We start from the raw sequence: 13,877 nt of genomic DNA on the forward strand, positions 1-13,877 counted from the left end.
AAGAGAGTTTCTTTCTTTTTTTTTTTTTTTTTGTCTTTATTTTTATTTTTTGAGAGAGGAGTGGGGGCTGGGGGGACTGAGAGGGAGCGACAGAATTTTAAGCAGACTCTACACTCAGCACAGAGCCCAATACAGGGCTCAATCTGAGATCATGACCTGAGCTGAAATCAAGAGTCAGACACTTAACTGACCGAGCCACCCAGGCACCCCCTTGAGTTACTTTTCTAAGAAGCAAATCTGATGATGTCATTGCCCTGTTAAATACCTTTCCATGGTCTAAATCATTTCCAGAATAATATCCCAATTCTTCAGCATGGCCTAAAAGGCACTTTATTACTCGGTTCTTGCCAGCTCTCAGCTATTATTTTTCCTCCTGCAAACTTGATTCCAAGAATTCTGAACATTTTGCAGTATGCCAAAGATATAAGATATTTCTTGACTCTGTGTCCTTATACATACTTGGAATATCCTTCCCTTCTTTTCCTCCAGCTGAGCTTCTATTTGTCCCTAAAGACATGGCCCAATCATAAATTTCTCTGTAAAATCTTTCTTGGCATTCTTCAGTTCACATCACAACCCACCCAGGCAATATGTCAGTTAATCTTTCCCTTATGGTTATAATTTTTGGAAAAAAATTATTGAGGTGAAATTCACTTAACCTAAAATTAACTATTTTAAAATGAATAATTCAGTGACATTCAGCACATTCAAATGCTGTACAACCATCACTTCTGTCAAGTTCCAAATGATTACAGCTTTTAATTTACCTCAGTGTGACCAATAAGACTATGTCTTTGCAACCACAATACTGCTCAATAAATAAATAAAAATTAATCAAATAATCAACAATGGAAAAGCAGCTTATGGATTACTTTTTTCATTTTTTATTATCCAGTTTTAGAAAAAAATATGGAATGAAGTCTTGTGTTCTGGGCAGATTTATAACACAAAAGGAAAATGTAAGAGAAGGTTCATCTCCTCTCAAACTTATATTAAGGAAATGGATAGTCAGAATCAAAATTTATAATTTGCCTTTTAAAAAATTTATTGGACAAATATTTATTGAGAATTTACTTATATGTCATGAATTGTTCTAAGCACTGAATAATACAGCACTGAATAAAACAGATAAAATCTCTGCCCTAAAGCTTACATTCTCTTAGGGCAAGAGATATGGTAAATATAACAAATCATAAGGCAATTTGGAAGGCATCAAATGCTATGGGGGAAAAAAAAATCAGAGCCAGGTTAATTAGATCAATGTTTTGTATGGTGATGTGAGGAACGGTTGCAATTTTAAATAAGTTGGTCAGGGTAGGTCTAGTTGAGCAGGTGACAGCAAAGAGCTGAAGGAGGTGAGAGAGTGAGTCATGTAAATACCTGAGGGAAAAGGCAAGGCAAGGCCTTGAGGCAGGAATATGCTGATACGCTCTACGATCATAACAGTGCCAGAATGACTGGAATGAGCTGGGGAAGTTTGTGGCCTTTGGAACTTAGAAGAATGGAATTATCATTAACAGAGAGGGGGATGATCTTTGGCAGGTTTGGGAGGGGAAACTAGGGGCCCTGGTATGAGGCATGTTGGAGATGATTACTATATATCCAAGTAGGTGTGTAATGGGCAGATGGATATAAGGGTCTAGAGAAGAGAGAGGGACAGGCTTAAGATATAAACTAAGGAATCACAGCACAGGAGGGGATTTAAAGTCATAAGACTGGATGAGAGTCCAAGGACTGAACTCTGCAGCACTTCTCTGTTAAGATTTAAAGACAAGAAGAGAAATCTGCAAAGATGACCCAGAAAGAACTGCCAGAGAGGCAGGAAGAGAACTAAGACCATGAGGTCACAGAAGCCAGGTGAGAAAGTGGTTCGAGAAGGAAAGAGCAATCAACTGTAGTAAATTTCACTGACAGACTGAGTAGGATAACTTAGAACCAACCACTGGGTTTAGTGAGCTAAACAAGAGCAATTGTGGCAGAGTGAAGTAAGAATCTGATAAAGCAGGTTTAAAAGACGATGAGAGGAGAGGAATTAGAGACAATGGGTTTAAACGTTTTCAAGAACTTTTGCTGTGAAGGGAAGCAGAAAAGGAGGTAATCACTGCAGCTAAAAGTGAGGTTAACACAGGCTTATGTTTGCTTTTAAGATGTGAAAAATAATAGCATACTGATGGGGAGTGATCCAGTGGAGAGCAGAACATTTAAGCTGTAGAAGCAGCAAGGAGGACTGCTTGCCAGTGGTGCATCCTGGGCTAGGCAAGAAGTAACAGAACACATGCGTGGCGGGGGGGCTGACCACGGGAAGGTAGGCAGTTCAAGCACAGTTAAAGGGGACAAATCTGGAAATCAGGAAATGCTGGCTGACAGATGGGTCAACACGGTGCCTGGTAAGGAAGTGTGCAGAAGTTCTCTTCTGGATGCCTGAATTTCCTCATGGAAATAAGCAGCAAAGTAACCAGCTCTAAGAGGGTGAGAGAGAAAGGATTAGAAGAGAGGGGTGTGAAAAAAAAAAAATCACTTTAGAAATCATTTTGGATTGTGCTACTGAAAAGTGTGGTCCAAGGTCTTGTGCTGTTCTGTTAACTGTTACTGGTCTGCAATAAATAATTTAACAGTACAGAAACTGAGAAGTGTGCCTTGTGTGATCAACAGATTTGTTTCATTGTACAGCACACCTTCCATGAACCTGTACAATTTTCGTAATTTTATTTCTTCTTTTCCTATGTTATGATTATTCTGAATATATTTGTTGAATTGTAATTTCATTTCAGTTAAATCTAATTGAAAATTTGGGCATGAGTTTTTAATGTCTTTTTAAAATTTCATCTTTCTTAGCTATTCACTTTTTCCTATTTTGTTCACAGTCAGGTGGAGAAAAAACTGGTCCTTCACCTCACACAGACTGAGAAGTACTAGCCCAGGAGAGGTGGACAAAATTAAGCTAGGGTAAGTCCTGTGATTGCCAAGCAGCTAAATTAGGGGCTCACATGAGGTTTGTAACCATTAAAGACTGTCAGCAAGATGCAGTGACTTTCTGTGGGCACATGCTGCATGGCAGCAGGAGCCGGACAGATGAGGAACGGGATTTAACTGAGCCGTCACCGTTGCCGAAAGAGCACAATAATGCAAGAGAAGGGCAAGGAAAGTATGCAAGGGAGTGATGAGAATGGCTGACTATGGAAATGAGGCAGAGGGAAGAGGGAAGAGAGGACATCAGAGGTATGAAGGGCAGAAAAGGTCACAGCATCAATGGACCACAGGTCTCAAAAGGACTAAAGGATTGTTTGAATAAGGAAGGAGTTAGAAAGACAGAAGGTGATGATCAGAGTATAAAACAGATACAACTGAGGTTAAGAAGAAGCTGTAGCAATGAGGTAGGGTAGAAGAAAATATTCTTGGAGTTAAGGAAGTCAGGGAAGTAAGACTCAGTGTGTTAGAAGTATGTCTGTGGAGTCTGGAATCATCAAAAATTAAGGCTGGAGTAGTGTTGAAGGTAATTACCCAGAGGCACAAATCAACAACAAATGAGAAGTAATTACTAGGGGTTGGAAGTTGACCATAACAGGAGATTCAGGACTTAGACTTTTTAGGGAAAACAAGGGAGGACCGGAAGCAGTCATGAAAGAGGAAGAACACCACGTACAGGCAGTGAAGCATGAGGGCTGTGGGAGAAAAACAGCCAGCCCTTGACAGGACTTCACAGAAGACAGTGTTCTCAGACAGGTTACAAGTTCTCATGAAACTAAGAAGTTCAGAGATACCTACAACGTATGGGGGTAGGAAACAGCTGATTTTGCTGATGATGGACTGTAAGCCGCAGAGGGTACAGTGACAGGGTTTTAAGAGGTGGGAAAGGAGGAGTAGAAGCAGGAACAGAAAGGAGAAAGAGGCAGTTGCAGAGCCACATGCAGAGTGTGGGAGATGAGGGGTTCCCTGATGTCCGGGACTACTCCTGATGACTGGAATAAAAAGGAATACAGTACATAAGATACTGTTTTAGAAAATTATTCCTCATGAATGGTTATTTCATGAGACAAAAGGGGGCCCAGACCTGGAATCCTCATCTTTAATCAGTGGATTTTATCTCGGTTCTAGATATGGCATGTTTCTCTGTTCCACCTTATGTTCTCTCTATCCTTATGCTATTTAATTCCTTACAGTATACTCTGAATTGAATAAAAGGTAGGTAAGAGCAGAAAGAGAGCAGATGATCTGCGCATCATTATCACTCCTTATGAACAACTCTGGTAAATGGCTGCAGACAAAGCAGGCTGGTTAAAATGAACATTTTCAATTATCTGTTTATTCAAACTAGATAACTAGAAATCTTCTATACTAATATTCATTCTACCACTGTTTATTATATATTAACTTAATATAAACAACAGCAACATGTACTAGACTATCCTAGGAAAGGATGACCTTTATTATTTTAATAAAATAAAACTTAATAATATTAAAATACAGGAAAAAAGTTATGGGTAGGGAGATGAAAGCAAGGGACATTTTTCAATGGCTGGAGAAGAAGAATAAGTAAGGGCTTCAGAGAGAGCATATTAGCTGGGCCCTTACAAGTAAGAACTATTTATTCAAATAAAAGAAACTAAAATTCTTTTGTTGTTATTACCTTTGCTTTACTATATTAAAGATGGCTGAGTAAGAAAAGGGAGGGAAAAGACAAGAGACAGAGGAGAGAAGAGAAAACGGAGATAAGGGATCCACAGCTGAGAACTAAGAAATGTATTTGCTGTTCACTGCTTACCCTTAACTTACACTTTTGGGAAAGATGAGTTACTAAATTGATATTCTACCTGTATACAACTTTTTAGACATTTACATATATCTTTGGCAATTAATCTTTGTCCTTTCGTAAATCAGATCTTTTCTTCTCCTTCCTTCCTGTTATCTGTCTTCTTTATCAAGATCATATTCACTCATTTTTTTTATGTTGTGGAGGTGGAGAGTGACACTGTTTCATGGACCTACCAAACCAGAATGATATCAACTATCTGATGAATCACCAATAAGAAAATGAGTTACTTGGATGTGTACACTGTAACGGTCTCAGTAAAGCAATAAACAGTATATGATAAGTTCGAGGGGTTTTTACTTCAGAGGGACAGGAACCTTACCTAGAACCTGATGCCTGTGCTAATTAATTACATTCTGTCAGCCTCTCCAGATGTACAATCAGCCCTTCTCTCCCTTGCTGTGTGCCTCAGAAAGCAAACCTCAACAAAACACATTGAGACCAATCTTTTTCCCTCTGGCTTCAAGATAGATTTGGCCAGTAGGTAACAACTGGCAAAAAATCAGAAGGCAGTAAAAGAGCTGGAGTGTTTATTCTCCTTTGCTCCCTCCCTGCTGGCCACTGCTGCTCAGGTAGAAGCTATGCTCTTTTGTGCAGCAACACGGCCACTGTCATAGCCCATCATGCAACCGGTTCTCTGGTTCCAGGAGTCCTGCTCTCTTCCTTTGCCCTGGAAGTCTAGGGGCACAGCTGTTTTCTGCTGTTTCTCATTTATGGCACTTCACACTCTTTGGTGGGTTCCTTATGTTGTCCACATCTCAGTCAATAGACTCTTTATTAGCCTCTTTCAATTAGTCCCCTGACATGCCATTTATTACCTGCTAGTTGCTAGACTGTACCCCTTCTGGGTGATTTTGGAGGCCAGGTCTGCACAATCCAATCTGTCCTCGTTCCAAATTACTCAACTCAGTATCTATTTCACAATTCCTTAGTGAAAACCCACTCCTATCTTGTTGAAGTTGCATCTTCATGACATCTGGATATCATTATGTTGCAAGCAGCCCTTTAGACTTACAGGTACACTGCAGAGATAATTTGGGTTCTGTTCCAGACCAACGCAATAAAGTGAGACAAATCAATTTTTTGGTTTGCCACCAGATATAAGTTATGTTTACATTATACTATACTCTATTGACTGTGCAATAGCATTATATCTAAAAAAAATGTACATATCTTAAGATACTTTATTACCAAATAATGCTAGCCATCATCTGAGCTTTCAGTGATCACAATCTGTTGGCTGGTGGAGGATCTTGCCTCCACGTGGATGGCTGCTGACTGATCAGGGTGGTGGGTGCTGAAGGATGGGGTGGCTCCGGCAATGTCTTAAAATAAGACAACAGTGAAATTTGCCTCATCAATGGACTCTTCCTTTCTCTAACAATTTCTCTGTAGCATCTGATGCTGTTTGGTACCTTTATATCCACAGTGGACCCTCTTTTAAAACTGGGGTCAGCCCTTTCAGAGACCACCACTGTTTAGCCACTAAGTTTATGTCATATTCTAAATCCCGTGTAGCCATTTCTATAATCTTCACGGCATCTTCCCCCAGGAGCAGACTTCATCTCAAGAAGCCACTTTCTTTGCTCATCCCTAAGAAGCTACTCTTCATGCACCCAGGTTTTATCATGAGATTGCAGCAATTCAGTCCCATCTTCAGGCTCCACTTCCAGGTCTCGTTCTCTTGATATTTCTACGATATCCACAGTTGTTTCCTCCTCTGAAGTCTTGAATCCCTCAGAGTCTTCCATGAAGGTTAGACTCAACTTGTCCCAAACTTCTGTTAATGTGGCTATTTTGACCTTTTGCCATGAATCACAAGTGTTCTTGTCTTGTTTTGTTTTGTTTGTTTGAGACAGTGGGAGGGTGCAAGTGAAGGAGGGACAGAGACAAAGAGAGAAAGGGACGGAGGGGATGAGAGAGGGGTGAAGGGGGAGAGAGAGGGAGGGGGAGAGAGAGCATGAGAGCAAGCGCAGTGGGGCTCACCCAGCCAATAACCAGTTTTCTCACTGGCATCTAGAATGATGAATCTTTTCCAGAAGATTTCCAATATACTTTGCACAAATCCATCTTTGGCAACTGCAGACTTATGAAATGTATTCTTTCTCTTTCTTTTTTCCTTTCTTTTTTTTAAGAAATGTATTTCTTAAAGAACTTATTCGTGAAGGCTGAAATGACTCCATGATCCATGGGCTGCAGAACGAATGCTGTGTTAGCAGGCATGAAAACATGAATCTTGTTATACGTCCCCATCGGGCCTCGTGGGTGACCAGGCACATTGTCAGTGAGCGGTCATATTCTGAAAGGAATCTTCTTTCCTGAGCAGCTCTCAACAGTGGGCTTAAAATATTCAGGAAACCACATTGTAAACAGATGTGCTGTCACCTAGGCTTGTTCCCTTTCTAGAGCACAGCCAGAGTGGATATAGCATGATGCTTATGGGCCTTGGGGTTACAGAATGGTAAACGGGCATTGGCTTCAACGTCAAGTCGCCAGCTGCACGAGCCCGACGAGAGAGTCCGCCTGTCCTTGGGAGCTGTGAGGCCAGGAGCGACTTCTCCTCTCCAGCTATGAAAGTGCCAGACAGCCTCTTCTTCCCATAGAAAGCTGCTTCCTCCACACTGAAAACCTGTGTGTGTTGCAGCCACCTTCAAGAATGATCCCAGCTCGATCTTCTAGAGAACTTGCTACAGCTTTTGCTGCAGCGCCTGCTGCTTCACCTTGTACTTTATGTTCTGGAGATAGCTGCTTTCCTTCCTTAAATCTCATGAACCAACCTCTGCTAGCTTCCAAGTTTTCTTCTGCAGCTTCCTCACCTCCCACAGAATTGAAGAGAGTTAGGGCCTTGGTCTGGAGACGCTGGCTGAAGGGAATGTAACGGCTGGTTTGACCCTCTGTCCAGACCACTGAAACTTTCACTGTATCAGCAATAAGGGTGTTTCACTTTCTTATCATGTGTGTGTTCACTGGAGGAGCACCCTTAATTTCCTCCAACAACTTTTCCTTTGCATTCATAACTTGGCTAACTGTTTAGGGCATGAGGCTTAGCATTCAGCCTCACTTGGCATTCAACATACCTTCCTCACTAGGCTTAATCATTACTAAGTTTTCATTTAAAGTGTGACATATGCAAGTCTTCCTCTCACTTGAACACTCAGAGGTCACTGTTAGCTTATTAACTGGCCTATTTCAATACTGTCCTGTCTCAGGGAACAGAGTCCAGAGAAGAGGGAGACGGATGGGAAAAGCCAGTCCAGTCAGTGCAGCAGTCAGAATACATACATTTATCAATTAAGTTCTCCATCTTATGTGAGTGTAGTTCATGATGCCTCGAAACAATCACAATGGTAACTTCAAAGATCACTGATCACAGATCACCGTAACAAATAATAATGAAAATGTCTGAATGATAATTACCAAAACGTGACACAGAAACACAAAGTGAGCAAATGTTGTTGGAGATACAGCACCGATAGACTTGCTCAAGCCAGGATAGCGACAAACACTCAATTTTTAAAATGTGGTACTGCTAAGTTCATTAGAGCAAAGCTCAATAAAAGAAGTTATGCCCATACTTCATCTACATGCAGTCTGTTTCCATAAATAGCACATATCAACATACAAATCAAAACTAGATTTCAAGAATTTGCTCAGAAGGAAAAGTGGCTTCTCTCAGTAACATCCATCTCACCTCCTTCTCCCTGTTGAGCAGCACGAGCTGGCTGTCTGTGAGGATGCAGTATTTCCGCTCCCACGTGGTCGCTTCTGTGTAGGGTGACTGGCCACAAGACAGACGATGGGTCTGTGGCCCCTTTACATCTGAGTGACAAGTATGAAAAAACCAAAGTGAGAAAGCATTATCGTGCTTACTTAGGTAGACTAGTATTTCAAGTGTAAGGTTCTTCAAAATCAAATTAAATACAGAGTTTCAAACATGAACGTAAACGGTAAATTGAAAACTTAACTTCCTCTTAATAAAAACCATTCTATACGGAGGGGGAAATTGGCCCTTTAGTCTGCAGGAAAGAAGGCTGAAACACTAGGAAGATTTGTTAGCATGAACTTGACACAGTCATCACCACTGTACATGTACCAAAACAATGGGAAGTTGCTTCAGAGCTAACATCATTCAAAATAAAGAGGTGGGGGATGGCTCAGAGACAAGAACAGATGATAGAACCTCTAATCTTTAGGAAGAAATGGTGTTGCATCTACAATGCTGACCCCATTACAGAGAGGGTAGTTATTAGCCACTGGTATCTTCTAAATGGCTTTATTTCTAGTCAAGCATGAGAATTACAAAAAGATTTAAACTATAGCATCATATTACCACTAGAGGCCAGTAAGATCTTAAAAACAAAGAGCGATTTCTGCAAGGAAAGATCTAAAATGTTACTGCCATGTGTCTTTAGAGGTGGAGGTACCTATCTGAGCTAAATGTTTAACTCTTCTCAAATGTCTTTTTTTTTTTTTTTTTTAAATATTTTTATTTATTTCTAGGAGAGAGAGAGAGAGAGAGACAGCATGAGCAGGGGAGGGTCAGAGAGAGAGGGAGACATAGACTCTGAAACAGGCTCCAGGCTCTGAGCTGGCAGTCAGCACAGAGCCCGACGCGGGGCTCGAACCCACGAACCGCGAGATCATGACCTAAGCGAAAGTCGGACGCTTAACCGACTAAGCCACCCAGGCGCCCCACTCTTCTCAAATGTCTTATTTCCCTATTAAATACCAAGTGGTTATGGTTACTTTAAAATTTTTTGATACGAACTGTTCGCTCATTTGGGCTGCTATAAAACATAGAATACGTCTTAATCAAAAGTACACATTAGATCCATTAAATAAGGCTTTTATGACAGTCGAATATTAAAAGTTCTTTAGCCAACGAAGGACTAATTCCTGTCAGGATTATACTGAAGAGATCATTTTAAATGCATTATTTATTACTAGTTAGTTATTTTGCTAGAGGAGCATCTCAAACTGGAGAAATCAGAAAACAAAACACACATGAGGGCAGGAGAGTTTTAAGTCAAAAATAAACACATTTTACCTATTACATGAATGTTTTCATTACTATAATTTTCTACAGACATTTTTATGGGTTTTTTTATGTTTATTTTTCAAAGAGAGAGAGTGAGAGAGCAGGGGAGGGGCAGAGAGAAGGAGAGAGAGGATCTGAAGAAGGCTCCATACTGACAGCAGAGCATAATATGGGGCTCGAACCCACAAACCACGAGGTCATGACCTGAGCCAGAGTCGGATGCTTACGCAACTGAACCACAGGAGCCCCAAGAATTCTTTTTTAAGGACAGAGCTCAAGCCAGGGAGAGGGACAGGAGGGGGCAGAGAGAGACAAAGAGCAGAGAGAATCTTAAGCAGGCTCCACACACAGCGCAGAGTCACCATGGGGCTCGATCCCACGACCCCGGGAACATGACCAGAGCCAAAATCAAGGGTCAGACACTCAACCAACTGAGCCAGCCAGGCACTCCAGACTTTTAGTTTTTTTAATCACTGTCTGACAGGTACTCCTGGTACTGGCTTCAAGGAGATAAAAGTAATGTCCTAGGTATTTTATACCAGAATCCCCCAAAATTTCAATGGGATAGCTGGAGTTTTGTCCAAAATAAACAAAGCAGTAACTAGGGCACTTAGATGCATGGCTCTCTTCGTGTTGTCTTGTATGGCCAATATTATCTTCAGTGCTCTTTCTGGCTTAACTTCCTTTGCTTTCTAAAAATCTATTTAAATGTGTTGCTCTGCATGTGTAGGCAAGCTTATCAGCTATACTCCAAATAACTCAAAGTCAGCAAGCCCATGTTACTTACTAGGGCTAGCTGGAGATGTTACTAATTCTTAGTTCACCGCTTTTCCTTTACAGCATCTATCTCCTCTGCACTATGCACAGCAGTATTTGCTGCATGTCTAGCTTCTCTATTCCACAAACTCTTCCCCGCCCTCAGCTCCTCCCTTTGTATTCTAAAAGAGCACTGAAAATTATTTTAAAGTTTTCGTGATTCTCCAAAATTTCCTGAGTTTATCACAAAAAGCTTGAAAGGAGCTGACTCTTAATCCTTTTTGACACATATGGAAGATTCTTGCCTGTACTTAAAAGCCATGTCAAAGCTGATTTGCTTCACATGATTTGGACAAACAAATGGGTTAGATTTTTACCACAATGTAGACCTATTTTTAGAGTCAAGTACCAACTCCACTTCAACACAGAGGGATGCACCTACTTTATGTGGAAATGTGGTGGTTTTGTGGCCTAGACAAGTTTTCATTCAAATGACTAACCTTCTTACGTAAGTTAGTCGTGGGTGACCTAAACTGCCCACTATAATTTAATCTGAACAGCAATTTTGTGATCTATACTAAGCAAGAAGACATTGATAGACTCCATAAAAATTAGAATACAGGATCCTATATTTATAGCAGAATGCAGGCTTCTTGACAAAATATAAATCTGTATCAGCACTGAATTTAAGAAAACCTAAATTCCCTTCCCTGTGTCACCCTGAGGAACTCTCTCAAAGTCACTGATGTTCTCCCTTTCTCCAATCCTGGACCTTGTTTCTAGTTTCTTCATGTTACTGAGAAACAGGACAATGTTTCACACAGCATTTTGGAACCCCAAACTATTCTTCCCCAGTGCGTCAGATAGAATGAAGGAGGGAGCAATACTGCTGTGTTTAAAAATGTTCTGTCTTAATGATGAGATTGGTTAGCCCTGTTAGAAATTTTATAGTTTCACATTTATTATCTAGTACCCACTTCTCTTTTTATCATACTGTAAGACTGTATACTAAGGAAGGAAACAAGAAAGAAGTTAGAATAAGTGAAATAAGTGATTTGGGTTTTGGTTTTTTTTTGTTTGTTTGTTTTTGTTTCTTTAGCACTTCTGGATTAAGGTTTGAAAAGATATTTTAAATAATAAGATAAAATAAGATTTTAAAATAATCTATAGATTTAATTTACTCAGTTGAACATATCCTCGTTTCCATGGTTAAAAGATTTAACAGTACACTTGTAAAACCTACACAAGACAAGCTCACCTTAACAACACTACACACCAATCAATCAACCTTTCTCTCTCTTTCTCCCTGCTCTTTTCCTTCACTCCCCCTCTTCCTCCTGACTCTAATAACATACTTCTAACTTCTGGCTTCCAATTATATTAGAAAATTCACTAGAGAAAAGGGTAACATAGAATTAAAAATAAGAATCTTAATAGCAAAACTGAAACAAAAATTGCTTTGCTGCCCCAGTCCTATAAGGATACTAAGGGCACTGGATGCTGGATTTATTATAAAAATTGAATAATTTCAGAAGCATTAAACACCATCTGGGGTTACTCAATGGGTCCCTTTGAAAAGTACATCTCGAAGACTGGCTACTGTCATGTGGACTAGTAATTCTAATGTTGGGGCATAAATCTTTATAAATCAGTTATAAAGATTCTCTTGATAAACTGACACTTTTGTCATTATATAATGACATTTTTTGTTTCCTGTTACCATTTTTGGTCCACAGTCTATCATCTAATGTAAGTATAGTTACCCCTGCTGGTTTTTGGTTTGCATTTGCATAGAATATATTTTTTCCATCCTTTCACTTTGAGTATAGGTGTGCCCTTAAAGCTGATGTAAGACTCTTGTAGGAAGGATATATATAGTTAGGTCTTGTTTTATCTATTCAACTACTCTATAATCTTTGGATGTGAGAATTTACTCCATTTATATTTAAAACAACTATTGTTAGGTAAGGACTAACAAATTAGTATTTAATACAAATTAGGATTGTAATTTTAATTGTTTGCTATTATGAAATTCTTGTGTACCTCTCTTGAATTATTCCATTCTGATTTGATCATTTTCTTTTTTTTTTTTTTTTTTTTTACATTTTTTGNTCATTTTCTTTTTTTTTTTTTTTTTTTTTACATTTTTTGCAATTTTTTTAAATGTTTATTTATTGGGGGAGGGGGCACAAAGAGTGAGGAAAACAGAGAATCCCAAGCAGCCTCCAGGCTTTATGAGAGCTCAGAGCCTGAAGCGGGACTCAAATCTACAAACTGCAAGATCATGACCTGAGCCAAAGTCAGACGCTTAACTGACTGAGGCACTCCATTGCCCCGATTTGATCATTGTCTGTAGTGGTATGCTTTGATTCCTTTCTCTTTATCGTTTGTGTATCTATTAAGAAGTTTTTGCTTTGTGATTACCATGAGGCTTACATTAAATATTTTATAGTTATAACAGTCTATTTTTAACGGATGAAAATTTAACCATGGGGGAGAAGCGGGAAGTTGGGGAGAGGAAGGGAGACAAACCATGAGAGACTCTTGAATGCTGAGAACAAACTGAGGGTTGATGGGGGTGGGGAAGAGGGGAACGGGGGTGAGGGGCATGAGGGAAGGCACTTGTTGGGATGAGCACTGGGTGTTACATGGAAACCAACTTAACAATAAACAGTGAAAGGAAAAAGAAAAGGAAATTAATATGAACACACCTGTACAACAACAGTTAAGATTTCCCATTATTGCGAGCTCTCAACGACACTTCTCCCTTCTGTCTCTGAATGCTCACAGTGTGAGTACTGGATGGGCAAGCAAGGTGCGCCTCATAATAGCTCCATGGTGATGGGTCATTCTAGACCTTTCAGAGTCAATCACTACCCTCTGCCCACTGTGGGCCCATGTGCTGCTGTGGAGACTAGTATGTGTCTCCACGGGCAACTGCGGTATTTACAAGGACCAATGTTCGTTTCACAAACAAAATCCCAGGCCCAATCACTGTTACTGTCGGTATATAAATTATTTCCAGTATGGTATTTTTATTTTTTGAAATATTTATTATTTATTTATTGAAGAAAATTAAAGACACTGCTGAAATAACTGCAGCACAGAGTTCTCCTACATTTTTTCCCTTATTTTATAGTGGATTCACCAGATTAAGAGAAATTACTCATAAGCAACTGCCCTTAACTGAGCCCTCCCAAAATATTACAATTTAACTTAATGGAATCAACTTTTTGTACCCATATTTCATTAATTTATAAATCATTAAAAAAG

General features: G+C 39.8%; 1 protein-coding gene across 7 annotated transcripts in view; it reads right to left on the bottom strand.

Moving 5' to 3' along the window:
* Positions 1-13,355, bottom strand: part of RASAL2 (RAS protein activator like 2) — a 186,772-nt gene extending 173,417 nt beyond the window's left edge. For all 7 annotated transcript variants that reach the window (XM_039255387.1, XM_039255390.1, XM_039255388.1 and 4 more), the window contains exons 1-2: positions 13,316-13,355; positions 8,502-8,629 (exon numbers count right to left, since the gene is read on the bottom strand). In XM_039255387.1, coding sequence (XP_039111318.1) covers positions 8,502-8,629; positions 13,316-13,343 — 156 coding nt within the window. In that variant the 5' untranslated portion in view covers positions 13,344-13,355. The remainder of the gene's footprint in view (positions 1-8,501; positions 8,630-13,315) is intronic.
* Positions 13,356-13,877: the final 522 nt, after the last annotated feature.

The sequence above is a fragment of the Hyaena hyaena genome, unplaced genomic scaffold, assembly GCF_003009895.1.
Source record: "Hyaena hyaena isolate Hyena2069 unplaced genomic scaffold, ASM300989v1 scaffold_525, whole genome shotgun sequence".
NCBI lineage: Eukaryota > Metazoa > Chordata > Mammalia > Carnivora > Hyaenidae > Hyaena > Hyaena hyaena.